This window comes from Propithecus coquereli, unplaced genomic scaffold (genome assembly GCF_000956105.1).
Source record: "Propithecus coquereli isolate 6110/MARCELLA unplaced genomic scaffold, Pcoq_1.0 Scaffold526, whole genome shotgun sequence".
Taxonomy (NCBI): Eukaryota; Metazoa; Chordata; class Mammalia; order Primates; family Indriidae; genus Propithecus; species Propithecus coquereli.
In genome coordinates, this window is record NW_012151130.1 from 693,165 (window position 1) to 718,391 (window position 25,227).

At 36.3% G+C, this 25,227-nt stretch overlaps 1 protein-coding gene across 1 annotated transcript in view; it reads right to left on the bottom strand.

Annotated features, from left to right (window-relative positions):
* HELZ (helicase with zinc finger) overlaps positions 1–25,227 on the bottom strand; it is a 185,126-nt gene that overhangs the window by 15,406 nt on the left and 144,493 nt on the right. The window contains exons 22-29 of the mRNA XM_012656897.1: positions 22,495–22,699; positions 16,387–16,438; positions 15,054–15,244; positions 12,866–13,073; positions 10,366–10,445; positions 5,526–6,096; positions 4,607–4,841; positions 3,286–3,802 (exon numbers count right to left, since the gene is read on the bottom strand). Coding sequence (XP_012512351.1) covers positions 3,286–3,802; positions 4,607–4,841; positions 5,526–6,096; positions 10,366–10,445; positions 12,866–13,073; positions 15,054–15,244; positions 16,387–16,438; positions 22,495–22,699 — 2,059 coding nt within the window. The remainder of the gene's footprint in view (positions 1–3,285; positions 3,803–4,606; positions 4,842–5,525; positions 6,097–10,365; positions 10,446–12,865; positions 13,074–15,053; positions 15,245–16,386; positions 16,439–22,494; positions 22,700–25,227) is intronic.

Sequence of the window (25,227 nt, forward strand, 5' to 3'; positions counted from 1 at the left end):
AGTATGTCTGTTCACCTACTCTTTTAACAGAGTACCTAACCATACAATAAGGTAAGAAAAAGAAGGCATAAAGATTGGAAAGGAAGAATAAAACTCTCTATTTGTAGATGTCATATATAAAAAAAATCCTAAGATAGCCACAAAAAAATCTACTAGAGCTAATAAAGAGGTCCGCAAGGTTGCAGATACACAATTATATTTCTAAACACCAGCAGTGAGCAATCTAAAAATGAAATTAAGCAAGCAATTCCATGTATGACAATATGAAAAAGAATAAAATATTTAGGAATAAATTTAACAAAAGACTTATACTTGGAAATTTACAAAACACTGTTAAGAGAAATTTTAAAAGACCTAAGTAAACAGAAAGATGTCCCATGTTCAGCTACTGAAGAGTTAATGTTGCTAAGATGGCAATACTCCCAAAATTGATCTGCAGATTTAAAGCAATTCTTTTTAAAAATCTCAGCTGGCTTTTTTTTTTTTTTTAAATTGGCAAACTGATCCTAAAACTCATATGGAAATCCAAGGAACCCAGAATAGCCAAAACAATCCTTAAAGAGAAGACCAAAGTATAAAGACTCACACTTTCAATTCTAAAACTTAACTACAATGCTATAGTATACAAGATAATTTGGTACCGGCATACAGATAAACATATAGATCAATGGAAGAGAACTGAGAATCCAGAAATAAACCCAACATCTATGGTCAATTGATTTTTGACAACATTGACAGGATGGTTCAATGGGGAAAGAAGAGTGTTTTCAACAAACAGTGTTGAGAAAACTGGACAGCCACATGCAAAATTTGACACCCACCTCATACAATATAAAAAATTAACCCAAAATGGATTAAAAAAAAAAAAGAACTAAGTGTAAAAACTAAAACTATAAAACTCTTAGAAGGAAATGTAGAAGTAAATCTTTGTGACCTTGGATTAGGCAACAGCAACTTAGTTATGACACTAAAAGCACAAGTAATCAAAGAAAAAATAAATTGTACTTTACCCAGATTTAAAACTTTCGTGCATCAAAGGACACTATCAAGGTGAAAGACAACCCACAGAGTGAGAGAAATAACTGCAAATCATATATGACAGTAAGAGTCTAATGTACAAAATATATTAAAAAAAAAACTCTTACAACTCAGTAACAAAAGGACAACCATTTTTTAAAAATGGCTGCAGCATGTGAATAGACGTGTCTGCAAAGAAGATATAACAAATGGACAATAAGCACATGAAAATATGCTCAACATCATTAGTCATTAGGGAAATGCAGATCAAACCCACAATGAGGTATGACTTCACATCCACTAGGATGGCTATAATTTAAAAAAAATAAAAAAGTGAATATGTGACAAACTGGAATCCTCATACATTGCTGGTAGGAATATAAACTGGTGCAGGGAACTGTGGAAAACAGTTGGGCAGTTCCTCAAAATGTTAAACACACAGTCACCATATGACCCAGGAATTCCACTCCAACATACACACCCGAGAATTGAAAATATACTTTCACACATAAATTTGTTCTAGAATGGTCATAGCAACATTATTCATAACAGACAAATAGAAACAACCCAAATGTCTACCAGCTGATGAAGAGATAAACAAATTGTGGCATATCTTATATAATGGAATATTATTCCATCAAAAAAAGGAATGAGATATTGATAAATGCTACAGTGTGGATGCATTTCAAAAGCCCGATACGAAAGTCCACATAATTTATGATTCCATTTTTTTGAAATGTCTCCAAAGAGACAGAAAGTAGATTAGTGGTTGCTGAGGACTAAAAGTGGAGATACTGGGGAGTAACTTCTTAATGGTTATGGGGTTTTTTTTAAGGGTGATGAAATATTCTGGAATTACTGGTGATGGCTGTACAATACTGTGAATATATTAAAATCCACTAAATTGTATACTTTGAAATGGCTAAAATGGTAAATTTTATGGTATGTGAATTTTATCATAAATAGGCAGTAGGTAAAACGTCACTTAACTGAAAAGTACATTACTCCTCAGTTGTTATTTGAAATGTTAGATGTGTGTCAAATCTTCATAAAAGTATGGTTCCAAAATTCTAGATCCTCATGATAGATGTACACTGATACCAATTCATTCATTTATTATGCTTACAACTCATGGGCTCAAGTGATCCTCCTGCCTCAGCCTCCTGAGTAGCCGGCACTACAGGTGCGAGCTACCATGCCCAGCTAATTTTTTTCTATTTTTAGTAGAGACGGGTTCTCACTCTTGCTCAGGCTGGTCTTGAACTCCTGAGCTCAAGCAATCCTCCCGCCTTGGCCTCCCAGAGTGCTAGGATTACAAGGGTGAGCCACCACGCCCGGCCGAAACCTGACTTTTACATCAGCATCTATAGCAGAGAATTTGTAAAACCTGAATCGATTATTTCTAAGGGCCTTTAGAAATCATTTAGAAACTGCCAAAATGAATCTAATGTCAAAAAAACTTTTCATGTATCAATATTAGAAGTGTTTATCTTGTTTTAAGAAGACATCTGTAATTGATAATGACCACAACCAGCATAACACATTCTTACCTTAAATCACTGCAAATTTAATGGGATCGACTAGGCATTTTTTATAGTCTACATCAAATGGTTTAGTTTTGGAAGTTTTATAACCTGGAATCACTAAGTTTTGCATATCAATAAAGGTCCAAAAAGATGCTCTGTGGAAATACCTAAGAATTTTAAGATAAAAATTCAGTTTACCTGAATCAATTTTAGTTTAGCAGAGTAAATTCTTTGTTAAACACCAGCAAATTCTCACATTTGGGAATCAGAATCTCACTGTATATCAACACCAGGATGAGCGACAGGAGAAAGAGACCAGCACTTGGAACTGGCCACTGGCTGGAAAAGCCAACATCTCCGGACAGCTCTAATTAACAAATTTGTAATTAACACACGTAACTTAAGGTAAAAAGATGAATCACTAGCAACCATTTCCTCAGATTAGAAAAGACAAAGAAAGCTGCTTGAATAAATAGAGTCCTCAGATGTTCAATGTCCCAAACAGCAATAAAAGACTCTTAAGGGGCTTCATGTTACAATGATAGTGACCATTCTACAAAATCTGAAATAATACAATAAGAGGGTAGAAATTAAAATAATTTCCAAGAAAGGATTATCTTTAAAAGACTATTAAATTCAATAAGCTGTGTCTATTTCTATTATCAAATCAATAAATATTAACATTTCCCACAATTGACTAATTCCAAAATGAATAAAGGAAAATAAGAAGAAAGACATTTACCTCTTCTAAGCTAGGGAGCGAAGAAGAAGATACTGTTCGAGATGACAATGGGTGAAATGGCTCTTGACCAATAGCCTGTTGATGATTCTGTAATTGTACAAAAGGGTTTTGTGGTGGCCTGTGAGGCAATGGAGGTAGGCCATAGGGAAAGCCAGGCCCCATTAGGTGATTCTGTTGCAAGTTAGCAAAAGTCCATGCTCCATCAGGTGCCAGGTATTTCAGGGGAGGAGGGGCAAGGTGTTCAGATGGCAACGAGAAAGGAGAGCTGAATATCTGGGGTGGGAGGCGCTGCGGAAATGCTTGGTTGTTGGCTACTTCAATGTCTCTGCTGTTGTCATTAAAGTTAGAAAAGTGGCTACTGTGGTCTGTACCGGATGGGGGAGACGGGACTGCTGGTGGGCTCCTAGTCTGCACTTGTCTGTATTGCAAAAGTCTTGATTGAGGTGGTGGCATTTCAGCTAGTTCCCGTGTTTCACTTTGATCACGATGAGACAGTTCTCTGAGTAAGTCTTGAAACCTACATGAAAATGATGAAATATGAGGAAAAAACAAAAGAAAGGCTCCATCACATTAAGGAGAGCTTAGCCAACTACACGTGTGATTTCTACAAACAAAATCATAATACTAGTAAGAACTAGCATTAATTAATCTCAAATGTAAGCATTAACACTCAATAGATGCTGAATTGAAGACATTAAATATCCTAAATTACCTGATTTCTTCTTTTTCCCTTTGTATTAAAAACACCTGTCTTTGTCTCTGTACTCCTTTGAAAACTGGAAATTAGAAAGGTCACCCTGATGGTGGACCTTATTCAGAAAGGATTAGGAAACATTTCATGGTATTCACATGACACTGGCCATAAAAACAAGCTTAGAGTTAGGACCAAACACAAGTAGCTGTAACTATAAAAAGGTAGAATTCTGTGCAACTAGAAAAAAATTAATGATAAATCTGTAATTTTTAACTTTTAATCACTAGCTTACTTTTGTCCTTATTCATTCTTTATAAGTATTATTACTAAATATGAACACCCACAATGCGGCTATGATTTCCTTGCAGAAGAGACCATAAAGCGAGGGGCCAAGTTAACTTACAAACCAAAGTAGATCATCCATGCCTAGATTTGTACAAGAGTTACTTCAGAACAAATTCTCTGCATTTTAGAGTAAATGAAGGAAACTTTGCAGCCTGGGCCTGGAAGGCCTGCATCTAATTTCTTAGAGGCAATATTCCACCTTGAAGCTAAAAGGACTACCTTCAAGGGAAAAGAACACCGTGGGGTCATGTCCTAGAGGCCATTTTCAGTCTGTTGGGATACCTTGAATATGTTGTTTCTGCTTCGTCTTCGGCACTGCTGGTGAGCTTCCAGTCTGCCCTCACGGGTGGCTGATGTAGCCCTAGGGGTGGCCGAGGAAGACGCTGGAGGTGGGGGTGGTGCTGGTGCGGGTACGGAATACCGCCCTGACTGAGGCAGGCGTGATGCTCGTCCCACTGCTGCAACCGTGCTCGCTGCTGCCTTAGCGATTCCAGAGCTGCACTCCCATGGATACGATCTGCAAAAATATTTGTGAAAGATTTAAGTTTTTATGCATTTGGGGATTTAAGTTAATTGTTCCAAGAGTTTTTACAAACAGATTTTCTCCACAAAGACAAAGAAATAGCTACAATGTGGTTTTGGTAGAAAGCAAATATTTTCTAAATTTGCCAAAAACCAGAGTTGTGATAATAATTATTCTTCCTCCGAAGCGGGAGGATTGCTTGAGCTCAGGAGTTCGAGACCAGCCTGAGCAAGAGGGAGACCCCGTCTCTACTATAAATGGAAAGAAATTAGCCAAACAACTGAAAATAGAAAAAATTAGCTGGGCACGGGGGTGCGTGCCTGTAGTCCCAGCTACTCGGGAGGCTGGCTTGAGCCCAGGAGTTTGAGGTTGCTGTGAGCTAGGCTGACGCCACGGCACTCACTCTAGCCCAGGCAAAAGAGTGAGACTATGTCTCAAAAAAAAAATAATAATTATTATTCTTCCTTACATACATAATGATGAACCTGACATCAACTGAATACTTCCTATTACACAGCATATGGAATTAGAATTGGATTATTACACAGAATGGTTGATTTTTGCTGGCATTCTTTGAAGAAATAAATCAATTCTGACCCAAATTAATATCGTGTAATACATGTCATTTTAAGTAAATAATCTGAATTTTTCACATCTAGCCGTAATAGGAAAACTTACCTAAAGCCTCTCCTATAGGTAATCCCGGTGGGTTCTCATCGATGAAGTTATTCAGATGTGAAGGAAGAATGGGGCCGGGCTGTGCAATGGCTCTCAGAGGGCTGTGGCCTTCTTGCAGCATGGGAGGGGGCTGCTGCTCAGGAATCACAGCCTCTGCAGCAGGAGACTGTGGTCGATGAGAAACTGCATTATTAAAAAAAGCGCTGTTGGGTCCTGCCTGATATGCAGGGGAAAGCTGAGGTGGCGGCTGCGGAGGCTGCTGGCTCAGCTGGTTCTGCTGCTGGACTACCTGATTTGGTTGAGGTGGCATTTGATTTGGTTGCTCAGGCAAATTATTCTGCTGCTGATTTAACAAGGTGTGCTGCTGCGGAATTGGGAACGGTGGTCTTGGTAGCTGGGGGAGGGGGTGGAAATGGCGATTAGGGATTGCATACTGTGCATGGGGAGCAGGAAGCGGAAGAGTTACGTGTCTTGGGTTGAGATTATCTTTGCGAGGAAATTTGGTATTGGGATAAATAACACCAGGACGTGATTCAGGACTTCTGTTCTGTGGATTTGATTCCAAATCAACCTAGAAGAAAATAAGAAGGCTTTTTTAACTGCAGAAAGGCTGAGTTCAGTGGCTCTCCACCTTTTCCCAACCCTAACACATCTGAAGGATAGGATACATTCTTATCAGTAACAGCAGGAGTGCTGGGTACCCACTCACTCACTTTCTCTCAATCAAATAAGGGAATATTTTTTAAATTAAAAAAGATGACAGAAAAAAACCAGCACATTAAATTTCAGTCATTATTAAATTTGAGTGGATTATTACCATATCCACTTTAATTCCTTTAAGAACATTATTTCTAATTTCACACTTTCTTCCTTTGAAATATAGCCATTTATTTCCTTCTGACATAAATCATTAAAATGTGTTCTTTCCTTCTGATTTTATTGTTTTTATACATCTAAAACTATTTTCTCAAACTTATCTATATTAATAAAAAGATGTGTCTCTATTAAAACAACTTTGAAATGAACAAACAAGTACTATATCACCGTTGTAGAACCTGTTTGGTTGTCAATTTTTGCCATTACCTATTGACATTCTTTCCTTTAACATTTATTGTGATCCTGCCAAGGACATTGTGCCTGGTGCTGACGATTAAAAAAGCAGTAAGAAGACTTGGCCTGTACCTTCAAGAGCCTGGAGAGTGGTCTGTAAACTATGGCCCCCCATACCATTTCTAACCCACCAGATAAAAAATAAAATTTTTTTTAAATAAAGTTTCCTCAGAACACAGCCACACTCACTCATTTACATATTGTCTATGGCTGCTTTGCACTACAATGACAGAGTTGAACAGCTGTGACAGAGACCATATGGTCTACAAATCCTAAGATTTACTAACTGGCTCTTTACAGAAAAACTTGCTAACCCCTGGCTTAGAGTCCAGTAGGAGATATCAACATGTAAACATATAATTGGAGATACTGTAAGAGGATATGATCGCAGTGCCTGAGAAAATTAAAGAAGGCTTCATGAAGGCTATGGCATTTGAGCTGAATCTTATAGGAAGAGCTAGAATATTCCAGGGAGGGAAGGACATTCCAGGTAAATGTATACAGCTTATGTAAAGGTTGGGAGAGGGGCAAAATATGGCAGATTTGGGGAGCATGAGAAGTTTTGTGTACAAAGAGCTATCACTTCACTTGTTTATATGTTAGTTTTCCCTTCTTGACATAAAATGAAACTACAAGAGCCCAATTACACAAGACCTTGAATGATGATAATACTGAGTATAAACACTGTTTTTAATTCCGTAAACGGTGGTAAACTACAAAAGGTTTTTAAGCTAGGGAGTGTTGTCATCCTTCTAAAATATAAGTTTGATCTTAAGTGATGCAAATGTGAAAAATGAATTATAAGGTAGAAAGAGGAAATTTTTCTTTTCCAGCTCTGTCAAAACACTCATTGAGCTGCTGTGGCATCTCAATCTCCTCACAAATTTCAGTGTTGAAATAGTCACTAAGGATTACAGAGTATTTGCCTCACCCAAGGCTCTCAAGTTAACCATGGAACTCACCGCTCCCAAGAAAACAGAACAAGTAGCTTGCTCCTGAATTGCAGCTGGGGTACAATTGGTGACCAACTTGTTGCAACAAATGGCTGTGATGCCAACTGTTCCCCAAGTGCATCCTCATCTCCAATCACCTAGCTCAAAGGGACTGCCATTAAATTTGGGCAATTTCAGGTCTTTAAGATTACTGGGTGTATATAAATTATCTAAGAAAAGAAGCGAGAAGGATGACAACTGTATCTAAGTTTTCCCAAGCAGCTATAATGCTTGCTCTTCAGATGCCTCAGAACCTGATGAAACTTCTTTATAAACAAACATTTTCCCCATAAATCTCCATCTTTTTAATGACTAAAGTTACATTCATCTGGGATATACTTTTTTTCAGAAGATAATGTCAATATGCATATTCTGAACACATGAGGAACACCATGATTAGATGTCAAGGTTGTCTGTGCAGAGACTCAAAAAAATAAAAATTAAAAACAAAAACAAAATATATGCAAAGAAACCTAGCTTCCATCCCTGTCCCTTCCATCTTATTCCCTCCCTCCTCATAAATAAATTTAAAACATTTTACGGTTTACGTACTTAAAAATATAAACAAATTTTGTTATGTATATACATACTTCGTTTTGAGATAAACAGTACTATACAATAAAAAAAGTTGTTGGTGAATAAGCTGTCATCTTAATTGTCTCCATCATTTCCGACTTTGACATAGGAAGCTAGGTCCACGTCTTAGAAATTTAGATCAGGACTATGCTACTCTACGATACCACAATGTGCTCGCAAAGCAGGACAGAGGACTGCAAGGTCTGAAGAAGCCTGTGTCTACTACTATCAGAATTAGGTCAGAATTAAATTCGCTTCTATCATTTTTCTCTTAATTCTGAGTCAAAGAGAGTTAGGAGTTCTTCTTTCTTCATTTTTCCTGGGCTTCAAGACAAAGTATCAGGTGGGAAAGAAATGAAACATGCTTTTCAGAATGCCAAGTCCTCTAACAGAGAAGAATCATAACAGAAATTTAAAAACAAGGACATGAGGGACACTTAGCTATCTTGGCTTCAGTTGCTCTGACAACACCTCAGACTCCTGTGACTGGTTTTGTCCGAGCTGCCTGCCTCTGACTGCATTTGCTGTTGGTGCTGGAGCACCGTCCTGACGTGCCATTGGTTCCCTCTCTGCACCCCTTCCCAAACATCACCACTCCTACTTTCACTGTAGGCCCCCTTTTATCTATCAAGAGGTTGCTTCATTCATACTGCACCTCCTCCAGGGTACTGAATCCTTTCAGAGGTAGAAACTGTGAGTCAGAGATGCTTATGGAACATAAGTAACTGCATATAGAAAATAACGGTTGCTTAAAGCTAGGCTGAGGTTGGAGATACAGATTTGGAAGTCATTATCATGAAGTGGGGAGTTAAAATCATGGATTGTACTTACTTATAATAAAAAACAGAATGCAAAGAGAAGTGGGACAATGGCAGAACGCTGGGAAATCCCAACTTAATGACTAAGGACAGATGAGGAAGAATGGACAGGAATTTATAAAAGAGACAGGTGGTCATGTTATAGAGAGTTGTGAAAAGTAGAAATATGTCAAAGAAAACAAAAGAAATAAGATGGTCAAAGACAGAAGTAGAAAATAGTGCCAAATACCAAACAAAGTCAAGTAAGACTACATTTGAAGTGTGTTCATAAGATGTGGTTACTTGGAGCTCCACAGTTTCAGTGAAATGTTGAGGCCTACTACTATGTGTGTTAAGGAACAAACAAGAGATGAGGTAGAAAGGAGATACTAGGCAGTAGCTATAAAGGAGATGAAGGTGAATGAAAGTCTCTTTTTTAAAAAGTCTATCTATTAATTTACTTACTTTAGGACAGAAGAGATATAAATATCTTACAGGCTGAGGAGGAAGAACCAGCAGCTGGAAAGGATCTAAAGATAAATGAGGGGGAGGGACAAGGTCTATAAGGTGACCGGAAGAGGAGAAATTAGTCTTCATAGGAACTCTTCCTCAGAGACCGCTGGTAAGAAAATAAGGATAATCAAGGCTTTTATAGAAAAAGTGATAAGCTTAAAGCTACACATGAACAGGATAAAATCCTGATGATGTAAGTCTAAGGCAAATTCACCTCCTGATATTAAGAATAATCGAAGGTGGAAGGTGATCAGCTTCAGAAGAGCCAACGAAAAAACTGGGCAAAAGGAGCTAGGAACATGTGAAAGAAATGCAGGAAAGCCCCATAGGTTCCACTGGGATGAGAGAACATGAATTTCCAGTGGCACTGATTCAACTAATGACGTGATTTCCCCTAACTGGTTCACAAGTGCATGAAAGCACAGAAAGTAGGTGAATGAACAGAGGATGAGTTAAGGATTTACACAGAGGCGTGATGAGAGAATAATGTGAGGGACGTGAGGCAGTTAAGACTTCTTTCTCACTGTAACAGCCCTTCCCATTCTGAGACAGTTTTCAATGACACATTTATAGCTTTCTCATCATTTACTACCTTATCATGGAGAGTCTCTAAATTCAAGTCTATCACTGACTAATGGAATTTGAGAAAGGTATACTGATAAATGCGATAACACAGCCAAAGAGAAGATGAGGGAGAGAGGGCAACATGATCCACTAGACCCCCGTAAAACAATAAACATAGCACATAAACGTAAAAAGGGAGATACTTTTCTTTAAAATATCAAGATTCCAAGATGATCGATCTGGCTCAGTCCGCTAGAATGACGCATTCACTAAATGTAAGCAGCGTACCTGTTTTGGTTCTGTAGGCTTTTTCTCTGGTGTTCTAATCTTATTAATTTCAGGTCCAGGATTATTTGTATCACTTTTACCTAAGAAAATATTTAAAAATCCTTATAAGTTTTCTCCAGTGAATGTGACATTTCCAATGACTATTCAATATTAGACAAAGAAGCAGAATACTTTAAACATTTTTCAACCATTGTTATTGATTTATATTACTACTTGGGTTTTGTTCTTAAATTTTCAGAGTTGTAGTTTCTCTGCAAGTAAGAAAATTTATAAATGAAGCAAACCTCATTGATAAGGGAAAGCGTAATAAGGGAATTACCTTAAAACATCAAATAATCCCAAAGGGAATTGCCCAATCTCCAGGAGTTTACAGCTTCATTTTCTTAAACTAGACATATTAAAGACCTTGGCATTCTTGCCTATTTTATGAAGGCTTAATTCATTGGTCATTTACAAATGCAATTAAGCGAAAATCCAAATAATGTGTCAGTCTAATTTAGTAAAGAAATCTAAACATAATAAAGATATATGGAAAGCAATGCAGTTATACTGTTTAAAAATAATAGATATCAAACTAAATATAAGTAGGTGATAAGTAGTACAGGAAGCAAAATTCAGGTTTAAAGAAAAGCACAGTTATAATAAACAAATAATTTCACACATGTGAAAGGCTTTTAATCTACAGGAATTAACTATTGGATAGTTTAATTCCTTGAAGGAATTCTCTATTTGGGTTCTTGTTCAAAAACATTCTTTTAGGAATGCCACTGGAACTTTGTAAAATGAACTATCATGCCAAAACAGCCTTACCAATAAACTTTAAGAAATGAAAACTACAATGTCTGAAATGAAAAATACACTGGATGGAATTGGCAGCACAATACACATTGCAGAAGAAAAACCTGGCAAACTTGGAAGGCACAGCAATAGAAACTACCCGAAATGAAACATAGAGAGAAAAAAAATAATTTAAAAAATAATAAGCATCCACAAACTGCCTGGGCAAGGCGACTCACATCTGTAATCCTAGCATTTTGGGAGGCCAAGATGGGAGGATCTCTTGAGGCCAAGAGTTCAAGATCAGCCTGAGAAACATAGCAACAACCCATCTCTACAAAAAATTTAAAAATTAGCTGGGCATGGTGGCATATACCTGTTGTCCCCAGAGGGTGAGAGAGGAGGATTGCTTGCTCCAGCCCAGGAGTTTGAGGGCTACAGTGAGCTATGATGATGCCACTGCACTCTAGCCCAGGCAACAGAGTGAGATATGATCTAAATTAAAAAAAACAAAAACAACAACAACAACGACAAAAAAAAACATCCAAAAACTGTGGGAAACCTTTAAGCATCCTAATATACGGGTAATTAGAATGCCTGAAGAAGAGGGGTGGGGGTGAGACCAAAAAAAAAAAATCTGAAAAGATATAAAGGTTGAAAATTTCTAAGCTTGATGAAAACTATAAACCCAAAGATTTGAAAAGCACAATAAACCCCAAACACAAGAAACATGAAGAAAACTACACCAAGGCATATCATAATCAAGTTGTCAAAACCAATATAAGAAGAAAATTTTGGTCAGGTGCAGTGGCTCATGCCTGTAAACCTAGCACTTTGGGAGGCTGAGGTACAAGGATTTCTTGAGGCCAGGAGTTTGAGACCAGCCTGAGAACAAATGAGACCCCATCTCTACAAAAAATAGAAAAATTAACTGGGCATGGTGGCATGTGTCTATAGTCCCAGCTGCTCAGGAGGCTGAGATAGGAGGATCACTGGAGACCAGGAGTTTTGAGGTTGCAGTGAGCTAAGATGATGCCACTGTACTCTAGCCCAGGTGATAGAGTGAGATTTTGTCTAAAAAAAAGAAAATCTTTAAAGTAGCTGGAGGAAAAAATACATGTTACATATAGAAAAACAAGGATAAGGATGACATCAGATTTCTCATTGGAAACAAAGCAAGTGAGAAAATAGAACATCAGTAAAGTAATAAATAATCAGAAATGACCAACCAAGAATTCCATGCCCTGTAAAAATATCTCTCAAAAATGAAAGTGAAATAAAGATATTTTCAGGCACATAAAAGCTGAAAGAATTCATCGGGTGCAGACCTGCACTATAAGGAATGTTAAAAGAAGTCCTTCAGGCAGAAGGAAAATTATATCAGATGGAAACATGGATATGCAGTAAGAAAGAAAGATTAATAGAAATGGTAACTACATGGCAAATATATAACATTATTTTTCTTTTGATTTACAACTCTTTTACTTTGTTCACTTAACTTAATGCTTTTGCTATTCCTTCAGGTTGTATGTGTCAGTTTGTTCCTTTTTACTCTTGATTAGTATTCTATCATATGGATACACCACCATGTGCTTATCCATTTATCAATTGATACACACATTAGATATATCTAATTTTTGGCTTTTTAAAATAACACTGCTACAAACGTACGTTTTATTTCTTTTGGGTAAATACCGAGGAGTGAGATTGCAATGCAACTCACCATTTCGATTTTGTTCATGTTGATCCTTCTCCTGATGCGGATTTTGTGGCTGCCCTATGCTGACAGGCGGATGATGTCCAAGGCCATAAGGTATAGGAGATCCCCGTCCATGTGTTTGTAATAGGTTCATATTATAGGCCATCGCTGCCTGATGTGTAATAATTCGAGGATCAACTGCAAACCTACCCTGGTATCCTGTCCATGGTACCTAGGTCATCACAAGAAATACAATAATTACATTAATCACATTTTGGAAGGCAAACTGCTGTAGTGCTGTTGATTAGGAAAAAGCAAACATGCACACAGAGATGTTAATTTTATCAAAATGAATAACTACAAAGTTGGTGCTAATAGTACAACTGGCAGATATTGCTGTCTTAACTGGCCAGAAAATTAGCTCCCTGTATGTTTAGTATGTAAGGGAAAATGGATCGTTTTTCAGGTTAGAAAAAAAGAGAGCTTAACTATTCCTTGAGGCATTAAATCATTTTGTAGTCTTTAATCATTTCCCCTCAATGTGAATGTATACACATGACAGATTACCATAAAAATTGTCTTTTTAAGTCATAGCTACATAGTTATTTACACAGTTTAATAGACTGAGTAAGAGAACGGGGGAAAAGTTAAGAAAGAATTTAGCCTCAAAAAATAGGTATCCCAACTTAATATGAATAAGCAAATCATTTAATGAACATTTATTATAGATAAAATTCAAACATGTCATTACTTTAATTGATGTTTTAGATTAATTCAATTCTACCTTAAAACACAGAAACAGAAAACTTGTATAGGTGTGTCTAGATATGTAATCTCTCATATTAACATAAAAGGAATAAACACAATGACATCTGAGCTACTGTCACTATCATTTTATCACAATATAACTATTAAATTCAGACTCTTGGAAATCTTATAAAATAAAAGCCCCTTTGACCTAGTTAAGTGAAATATAATAACCTAAGGGACTTACTATTTAAAGCAGATGATGTATAATGGTATCAGGCAGTCTGGGAAGAAATAACTCAGCTAAAATCTAAGGTCTAAAGTCTATGGGGAGCGAGCACAAATTACATATTTCTTACTGACGGTCATTCCCCTTGGCTGCCATGATTGTGGACTATCATGACCAACATGGCTGAGAGATGTTTGCAGCTAAGCATTTTTCCGTTTTGAGGTGTGGGCAGGAGTGCCAAAGATCTGTGGTAATGATCACCTCTGCCTAAAATTACAGTATTTGCCTTAAATGAATGAAATTATTTCCTAGGATAAAACTCCTGGATTGGAAATATTCATATATCAGCAAATTAACAAAATATTCAAAAATCTTAAAGTAAATAAAAATGAGTTTATATATTAATATAAGATGGAAGCCTTCTAAAAATCTATAGTCTAAGAAAGGATTCAGCATTGTTTTTAAGTAGCAGTAAGATTTTCTTAAGGCATGAAATTTCTCTGATAAATTTAGATCCCAGAGAACTAAACTAATCCAAGCCTCTTTGCCTCCTCTAATCAACTGTATTTCTTGGGAAGAGTTTGTGACTTATGCAAAGATAAAAAGTAAAAGATAAAATAAAAACATCATTTTACAAAACAAGAGATCAATTTACTAGCTCTGTTAACTATTAGCCCAATTTTCCTCAGTAAAATATTTAGAATACAAAAGGGCCAGCCACAAAGGGTGGCTCTATTTTCTAAAAATAGAAAAATTAGCTGGGCATGGTGGCAGGCCCCTGTAGTCCCAGCTACTCAGGAGGCTGAGGCAGGAGGATTGCTTGAGCCCAGGAGTTTGAGGTTGCAGCGAGCTATGATGATGCCACTGCATTCTAGTCAGGGTGACAGAGTGAGACTCTGTCCCTATCTCAAAAAAAAAAAGGGGGTGGGGGAGTGGGGGCAGAAGAAAAAGAAAAAGAAGAAGAATACAAGGCTTCTAAATCTCCAATTTATAGATTTCTTCATAATTACTGATAATCTAGTAACAAATTGTAAGCAACACTTCACACTTCTTTGGTTATTTCAAATTTGAATGTTAAAGATAAGAGTTGCTTTCAAAGAAGCTTTTGGGCATTGAAAAGTTAAAAAAATAAAGAGAGAGAGAGAGAGGTTGGTGGAAGACTATTTGGAATTGTCATCAATTTAGTGAAGCCTATTTTACTTTATTTAATAGAAAATATTTCAAATGTCCACTTACAGGTAAAGGCACCGACATAACTACATTCCCTCCATAGACAGCAGGTACATAAAGAATACTTGTCCCAGTGTGAGGATCTATTCTTTGAACGGGGCTTGGAGATTTTCCCAAATTTGGGTGAGGTCCAAGAGGGGGTGGAGGAGTATATGCTCTAATAGGATTGCCAATAAGTACGGAAGGATTGGGCTGAACTGAAAAATAAACAGAAAAAGGATACACTCAGTAGCTGTACATACTCACCTAGACAACAATAATTTAAATCATCCTGCAGCAAAATATACTTCCCAGGTTTGCCATGAGGTATCTTATAATCAAAGAATTATCAGTGTAGAAGAGTAAAGCATTTTAGAAACATAACTATTTTACATAACTTGAGCTATACGAAGTTTCCCTTTTATAAACCAGCATAATTGTAAAATGTCTTCTGAGGAGCTGGAGATGTGTATTTCAATAGAGAAAATCATGCACACACTCTCAGTAAGAAGTCTTCTAAGACTAAGGAAACATACAATTCTTCAGAATAAAGCTTTGACCTGCCATTGTAACATAGCCACTATAAAATGAATTATTATTTTAAAAGCATAATTCTGCAACATCTAAAACCATTTAAATAAACTTAATCTTGAAACTTGTATGACCCGACATTTGTAGGAGATAAATGTTTTCTAAAAACTTATGTTGCATAAACTGCTCAAATGTTTTTCCTCAAAACCTCAGGATATGTACATTGATGCCTACAAAATCATTCCTTTTCAGAAATGACGTATCAATGCATCGGTAAGACCAGATGTGTTGAATAAAAGAATTAATTGAGGTTCCAAAGTGACTGCCTCTGTGTGTGTGCATGTGAGAGAGACTATTATCTCCCTATCCTCCTCTTTCTCATGGTGAAATTTGGGATAAATCCTTTACATCATAAAAGCAAGTTTTGGCCGGGCGCAGTGGCTCATGCCTATAATCCTAGCACTCTGGGAGGCTGAGGTGGGTAGATCATTTGAGCTCAGGAGTTCGAGACCAGCCTGAGCAAGAGCGAGATCCCGTCTCTACTAAAAAAATAGAAAGAAATTAGCTGGACAACTAAAAACATATATATATACAAAAAAAAAAAATTAGCCGGGCATGGTGGCACATGCCTGTAGTCCCAGCTGCTTGGGAGGCTGAGGCAGTAGGATTGCTTGAGCCCAGAAGTCTGAGGTTGCTGTGAGCTAGGTTGATGCCACAGCACTCTAGCCCGGGCAACAGAGTGAGACTCCGTCTCAAAAAAAATAAATAAATAAAATAAAATAATAAATAAATAAAAGTACGTTTTGATAGGGTTAATTTGTCTACTTACCAATTCCATCACTCTGAAAATGATCATTCTGAGTATGATGGAGGCTTTTCCCCTTTAAAGAAAAATACAAATGTATAATAATTTAAATATGTTTAATATAGAGAACAATAACCATTTTCCTAATCATATGCAAATTAAATGTATACATCAACAATTGAAATTTAAAAACTGAGTCTGTAATTAACAACTATTAGTCTGCTTTGAGCCTACTTTCTTTTTAAACATTAGGTCATGACCATCTCAATATTGCTGGGCCTCAAGTTTTCTCAGTTTCAAATTAAGGGTATCTAAAATTCTTTTTTTTAAATGAATTTTTTCATAAAAAGAAATACGCAATCAACATGACTCAAAACTAAATTCTATTCCTTTGCAGCTTCTCTACAAATTTTCTAAGAATTAAATGACCAAACCCAAAAATTGTTTTTCAAAGGAAAAATGTCAATCTTCAATTCTTGAGGATGAGAATTTTTTAAACGTGGTTTGGAATTTATGATATTTTTAGTAGAATTTATAGTATATTAACATATAAAATTTACTAATAATTCAATTGAGAGAGAATCTAGCTAATTGCTAAATAGCAATATGGCAATATATATCAAGAGCATCAAAAATGTACATACTTTAACCCAGTGATTGCCCTTCTAAGAATTTATCCAAATGTAGTAGTCATGGATTTGTGCACAGGTATCCATCACAGCACGGTTTACATGAGTACTAAATGTCCATCAATGGAGGATTTATTAAATAAGCAATGACAAATTCATATAATAGTATATTATATATTAGTCTACCACTCAAAATGATGACATTTGGACAGAAACAATATTTGAAGAGACAATGTTTCTGAATTTCTGGACTTTAGGAAAAATTCTTTCTCTTCCGTTTGACTAAGTGTAACACATATCAAGCCAACTGAGGAAAAGTAGCACATTAGGCAACTTACCTCTAGACACACACAAATTTGTTATTTGTACATTATATCTGCAAACTAAAGAGGGGGTTATGTCTATAAGCAGGAAGAATTCAATCTCGACCAAAGCAAAAATACAATGATGTTTCATTTATCTACTTTTTTTAACTATCAGAAACATCAAATCTTCAGAGCAGCAGTAAACGCTGAAGGTTTACTGGTTATGACTGGGCAAGGGCACTAGGATCTAACTCTTAAAGTCAGAAAAAGTAGCCGCAAAAGAATCATGGTTGATCCATTAACCAAAAGAGAAAAAATGTTCACAGGGATTAGTACCAGCTACAAAAAACAAACTTCTGAGGATTAGAAAAGTGATAAGAAAAGCAGGCAGAAAAAAGGAGAAAAGTAAAAAGGAGAAAATGGCAAACATCCAGACGGCAGGAGGGGGAAGATCAGAAGCATAAGCAATTAGAAGCAACAACAAGAGCAACCACTGGCACGTACACTAACAGAAGAAAGGACAGCCAGTGACACAAACAGAAGATAAGATAGTTCCAAGAGGGTGACAAACCATTTCGATTTCTTAGTCTCTAAACCTATCTTTGTAACTTGCTAAGGACCCATCAACCAGGGATGACTGTAGAGCATGTGGAGAAAACACAGCAATTTAGTCAGAGTGTGGTGTAGAATCGCCCTCTGAAAGATGCCCATGCCCCAATCCCTGGATCCTGTGAATATGTCATGTTATGTGGCAAAAGGGACTCTGCAAATATAATTAAACTTATGAATTTAAAATAGGGAGATTATCCTGGATTAGCTGGGTGAGCCCTAATCATGTGAGCCCTAAAAGCGAGAAATTTCTCTGGCTGGAGTCAGAGAGATGCAGCAGAAGAGGAATTAAGAGAGATTCTGAGGAAGAGAAGGACTCAATGCACCATTGCTGGCTTTGAGATGTTGGGAACACATTCAGGAACTAGTGAGAGGCCTCTAGAAGCTAAGTATGACTCCCTGTTGACAGCCAGCAAGGAAACAAGGGCATCAGTCCTACAACCACAAGGCGCTAGTTTCTACCAACAACCAGCATGAGCTTGGAAGCAGATTCTTCCAAGAGCTCCAGATCAGAGCCCAGTCAGTCAGCACCTTGATGCAGCCTTGTGGAATCCAGAGCAGAGAAACCAACAAGGCCAACCCAGACATCTGACCTACAGAACTGTGAGATAATAAATTTGTGTTGTTTTTAAGTCTCTACATTTGTGCTAATTCATTATAGCAGTAATAGGAAACAAATACAAAGAGTAACCACAGTCTAGGGTAATCTATAATGTAAAACAGGAAGCATGCTAGACAATATACATTAGCACTGTAGGTGCTGTGTGGCATTCTAAATCAGCAGTCCCCAACTTTTTTGGCACCAGGGACCATTTTCATGGAAGACAATTTTTCCACGGACTGGGAGGATGGTTTCAGGATGATTCAAGTGCATTACATTTATCATACACTTTACTCTTATTACATTGTAATATATAATGAAATAATTATACAACTCATCGTAGGTTGGGGAACCCTGTTCTAAATGAAAAAAAGCAAACTGGGGTCTAACACGTAAAAAGATAGTAGCATGTCCACAAGTATAACTCAGGACTCTACACGGTTCAATTACAGGATACAATCCTTTAGTACACTGTATTTTGACTTACCAAGTAACTACAGAACAGTAAATTTACTTGGTTTATATAAAATATACAGTGTTTGGTAGCTTATAAACAAAATAATAATAATAGAAGCTAGAGCTAACTATATATAAAAGTCATTCCATAATATTAATAATTCCGAACTAATTTCATTCTGCTAATAAATCTCAGAAAGTAGTATACCTTTGGTAAGATGCTAATTAATGCCATGATTTTTATAAGCAAATGTAGTTCATATCACCTACCATTTATTCATTCAAATATTTACTTTTTCATTCACTCATTCATTTTTTTCCATTTATTCATTCAACAAATATTTACTGAGGGCCCACCATATGTCCAGCCTGGCTGGGCACTGAGGCTACTGAGGTAAACAAGACTGACACATTTTCTGATGACTAGACAGTGAGACACATGAGCAGCTGGATATAGATGGTGAAAAACAACGAACAAACTAAAATCCATAAAATAATGCCACAGTCTTCAGAGGACCCATTTTGAATATTAGCTATCCTCTGAGTAGTTTTTATAGTGTGTGCAAATGAAACTGGCCCATTTTAGTAAAGTTTCCAAACGTTGCTCCAAGCAAATGCCCTAGGAGTAGGCAGAATGAGACAGGCCAATTGTTTTTCTACGTGCTACTTCTGCAGGCTCATGTGAAATATACCCTTTCCTGTAAATGATGCTTGGAGAGAATGAACCAATTCAGGTCTAGGACTACACTCATAGATCCCCTAATTTTTTGTACCTTGGCTAAACCTTATCACAGGACTGAAGTCTTAGTGAGGACAATAAAGTTCTTTGATTGCTAGGGGTATGTTTTGTTGCCAAATACAGCCTTGAAAAAGCAGGTCTCAGAGTATTTTTAACCATCATTCAGCCTTCTGATGATTTTATCCACATGAAATCTTATTGAGATTTTAAATCTTATTCTAACATTAAGGATACCAATTTTTAATATTTTTTATATACAGAATTATGTTAAAATTAAGGAAACTTGAAAAAAAATTGTGTGGCTTAGTATCACATTTTCAGAAACATAATCTTTTTCTACTAAAGAAATAAATCACCCTTCATCAAAAGATGCTAGCACATGAAAATAATTGGAATTTGTTTCAAAATTCTCCAGTGTGTATATGTGGTCGTGGTGGGGTAAGGCAAGTGGGATATAAGCTAAACAAGTTGATCTTAATGAAACCGGATGGCAGGGATTGATTCATTATACTACTCTCTCTACTTATGCACATTTTTGAAATTTTCTGCAATAGAAAATTAAATTTAAAAAGACTCCAATACAAGTTCAAACCTCGCAAAACAATTTAATTAAAGTAAAATAAAATGTTGGGCAAGGAGCGTGATATGGTAACAAAGATAACCTGTGGCTCACTATACCTCAGTTACGTAAAATTATTGATTATTGAGATAATTTTAAATTACCACGTGCATGGATAATTTGGTGAATCACTGTGTTAGTGACAGAAAATAACAGAGGACATCTATAAGATTAGTGAAGAAAATTTTCTTAAAAGTTTAAAAAAAATTGGGGGGAGATGACTGCTTTGGCCTTTAATTACACAATCTTATACTGAAAGGAAAAAAGCCACATTACACTGTACCGGATGCACCACAACCATTATTCACTTATCAGATACTTACTGAGCACCCACTGTGTACAAAAAGTGGGGCTAGCCACTAGGGGTCATAAAAAGTACATAGAATAGGATTTTTGTCCTCAGGGAGTTTATGGTTCTAGAAAAGCAAGTAGAGTCAACATATTCTTCACCTTTAAAACAAAAACAAAAGGCTAATTGTAGGATCTTGCTTAGGGTCAGTATGCATTTGGTATCATGGCTTGAATCTAGCTTCATCTACAGTATACTAACTGATGCTTATATTCCTCAATTAAGTAAAGAGTTTACTGGAATTCCTCTACCTTATTTAAGAATGTGTAAAAGGGTATGATTGTGCAACATTTTAAATAAAGAACAACAAAGTTTAAAAGTTTCTGCCTAGGTTTCCTAGTCTTCACACACTCTAGCTATTCGCTGTCCCTTATAGACATGTCCCCTATTCTCTCATAACCCTCTCATCTTTTGGAAAAGCTCTTTCTTATGCTTCACTCATTCATTTAAAAAATACTTCTAAGCAGCCAGATATTGCTCTAGACACAAAGGTGAGAGCAGTGAATACTACAAGCAAAAATCTCTAACCTAACTGCGCTTATCTACTAATTTTGACACGTTTTCCCCAATCTCCACTACCTCCATCCACTCAATAATCTCCTGAACAACATCTTCCAATTCAAAGCAGAAATTGCCTTGAATCTACCTTCTTCCTCTGACCATCATCCCTCTAATTCCTCCAACACTGCTACAGGGAGACTCAGGGGCTAACTTGCTTATTTACCCTTCTTTAGCACCCACTGTAACATTGGGCACATAGAAGAAACTTTATCGTTTGATAAATAAATTATTAATCCATTAATAGTTTAAGCTTTAGAAACCTAGAAGATTCATTTATGCCAAATGCATAATCCCCTAAAAATACCAAATTGCTAAAGCATTATTGCACATTAAGTACATTTTTATTAAACTAAAAATATACAACAGTGTATTAACACAGAGAGTAGTTTTCTTCTCAGCTTAATGCCTATTTAGCTAAAAGATTTTCAAAATATTAAACCATTAACTACTGTTTATATATTAGGTTTTACATTTTTAAATGAAGCTCAAAACTGATATAGTCTTTTAATTCATGTAAGTTTAATGTCATGCTGATGACTATAAATATACAAAAAAACTGGAACAAGGACTAAACATGCCATCCTCAGAATTTTTTTTCTAGATGATAAGGGCAAGCATTTTTTTTTGGGCACTCTAGCAAATAAGCCAGCTGTCTCTGTCCAAAATAACTATGGTTCAAAAGTGGAAATGGCCTTGACTCCCTCACCTCTACTCCCTCTGACTGGACTCCTTCTATACAACAAATATAGGTCAAAATCAATTTAAAGAACCTTCAAGAAGTCAGCCAAACTTTCTCACTCTGTCAAATACCTACCACTTCAAGTGAATCAGTACTCAATAAAGGATTAGAATTATTTTCTGTATACAAATATTATTGTTATAACATTATTCCTTATAAAGAATATATTATAAAGACATGTTTTTAATACTTGTGATAATCTGTTCAACTGCTTTGTTTTATTCATATCTTGATAAAACAAGTCTGTCAGCAGAGAGCACTGGCAGGTTATATTATATAACGGATACCAGAAGTTATCAGCTATGTAAAAAGTTTCTGAGAATGAGTGACATTAAGCATGGCTCAACACCAAATTGTATTTTCACTTACATGTCCAAATCTAACAAGTTCCTTGCAGAAACTGCTTGCTGCCAAATGTAACCTTTAATTCCAATACTTAAAGAAACTTGCAGCCCGATAAACCTTTGGCACTTCCACGCTGTTCTCTCCCTTTAACCTCTTCAATTTCATTAACAGAGGCTTTACCTTTGGTGGTGATTGCTGCTGTTTGTTGGTACTTCCTGAATGCTGCAGTCTTAGAGCCCGAGGGATAAATTCAGGCGCCAGAGGATTCAACACATAGGTCTTCTTTAGTTCTAAAGCCTCTAACTGGGCCTTGATCTGTTCAAAAGTGATTCCATGTAGGCTATTATTTTCATGACATAGGGCAATAAACCGCTCCCAAAATTTCCTGCAGAAAAGATTTAGAACACAAGTTTACAATTCAGTGGATGAAATTACAGAACATAAATAACTAAAGATAATTCAAATTCTTTTCCCCCAACCCCCGAATCCTTAAATCCAATAGTCATCTGACTATGATTTAGGTGTAATTTTCTACCAGATCTCAAGACTTCAGAAGTCTAATTCTGAAACTATAGTCATGCCTAGTATTATGGTACATACAAAACAGGCTCTCAATTAATTTTGAGTCATTGATGCAAGTCACGTAGTCAATGCTCAACTATCCATGCTAACCCAGAGTGATGTTTTTTGTCATCCACATAATGAGTGAAAATTTCAAAACTGATGGTAACTCATTTTATACAGAATTTGTTCTTCTAGGCATATTCATATATACATATATATATACACACACATACTATATATAATGTACATAGTTCAATATAATGTATATAGTTCAAATTAATTTATACATACATATATACATATACATATATATCTATATATTTGAATTATAAGGCCAAAGTAGCCTAATGCTAGATAACTAAGAAAAGCCAACTCAGAACATAACTTTGAGTCACAAAGTAGATAATCCTCATGGGATTCTTAAGAAATAATTAACTACTCCTATATTTTTCTTTTATTTAACAGATGCTTATCACAAGCACAGCTTATAACATTAATTTACTAAGTTATAAGGGTTAAATGAATTATGGAAAATATAGGAAGCTGGAGTACAAATTTTGATGTTGACTATTCGTTTCCTAATCAAATTAATAAATACTAAAGGATTTGTTACTCCTAAAGGTTTGAAAATTGATTGCTAAATGTTAAAGTTATTAAATATATATTATAAAAACAGCATATAAAAAGTTTTTAAATTTTAAATTACTATTATAAATATGCATACCTATGTTTAATATGAGGTTCAAATAATGTTTTATTATGCTATAAAAGATATGTGATATGGTTTCTTCCCAAGTTGGTATCCTTGTGTCCAGGTGGACAGCAGGTAATCAAGATGGCTTTAAGAAGCATAAATGAAAAGGTTTATATTATAAAAGCTAGTATAGGAAGGGAAGTGGATTATTAATACATTCATAAAACTTTGCAGAGTTTAATTTTAAACTATGTTTCTCTTACATATGCCTTCTACCATCTTTTCTGATTTTTTTTTTCTTTTTTTTGAGACAAGAGTCTTGCTCTGTCGCCTCGGCTAGAATGCAGTGGCGTCATTGTAGCAGATCCCTGCAACCTCAAACTCCTGGGCTCAAGCGATCCTCCTGTCTCAGCCTCCTAAGTAGCTGGGACTGCAGGCATGCGCTGAACACTCAGCTAATTTTTCTATTTTTAAAAGAAGCCACGGGGTCTCGCTTTTGCTCAGGTTGTTCTCCAACTCCTGACCTCAAGCAATCCTCCCACCTCGGCCTCCCGGAGTGCTAGGATTACAGGCGTGAGCCACTGCACCTGGCCTTTTTCTGATTTTTTAAAGATGAGTTTTAGAGGCCGGGCACGGTGGCTCACTCCTGTAATCCTAGCTCTCTGGGAGGCCGAGGCAGGCAGATTGTTTCAGCTCACGAGTTTGAAACCAGCCTGAGCAAGAGCGAGACCCTGTCTCTACTAAAATTAGAAAGAAATTAATTGGACAACTAAAAATACATAGAAAAAATTAGCCGGGCATGGTGGCGCATGCCTGTAGTCCCAGCTACTCGGGAGGCTGAGGCAGGAGGATCGCTTGAGCCCAGGAGTTTGAGGTTGCTGTGAGCTAGGATGACGCCACAGCACTCTAGCCTCGGCAACAGAGTGAGACTCTGTCTCAAGAAAAAAAAGAGATGAGTTCTAGAAATGGGTCCACAAAAGATTTTAGACCTACATGTAAACAAAAGGAAAAGTAAAAATGCTACAAAATATTAAATATGTATTTCTGACCATAGATTAAAGCTAAGAAGATAGTCATTCCATTATAGGAAGTGTGTGCTGCCAAGAAATGCACACTGAAAAGCTGTCCTTTATTTTTATTCTTAAGAATCCTTCTGAAGGAATTAATTTTTTTTCTCATAGTAACATGAGAAAATACAAGGAAGGATTATCTTATACAGTACTCAGGATCTAAAATCCATCAATTTCCCCACCCTTCTGATAAGAATAGCCACAATATTCAACTGCATGAATATTTATCAACACAATTCCACTATATACTGCATTCATAAGAAAGCTCTTTTAGTCTAATGATAAAGTATCAGTTTCACAGAGTGGCATTTTTTGTTTGTGTTGGACTTCAAGACAAAACAAAACAACAAGGAAATAATGGATTGGCTTTGACCCTATCTAGCTCAGTTTTTAATATCAATTCTTTATTACATATTTTCATTTCCAGCTTACATAGCCAAAATGCTAGAATTTGCTTTATTTTTAAGCTACGTTTTGAAACTTCATTCATACCCTATTCCTATACTGCCCTCACTGGCCTCAAGTGCACTAAACAAGATTTGAAGTAACACTGAGCCAAGGTGACCCTTCAAACAACCTCACACT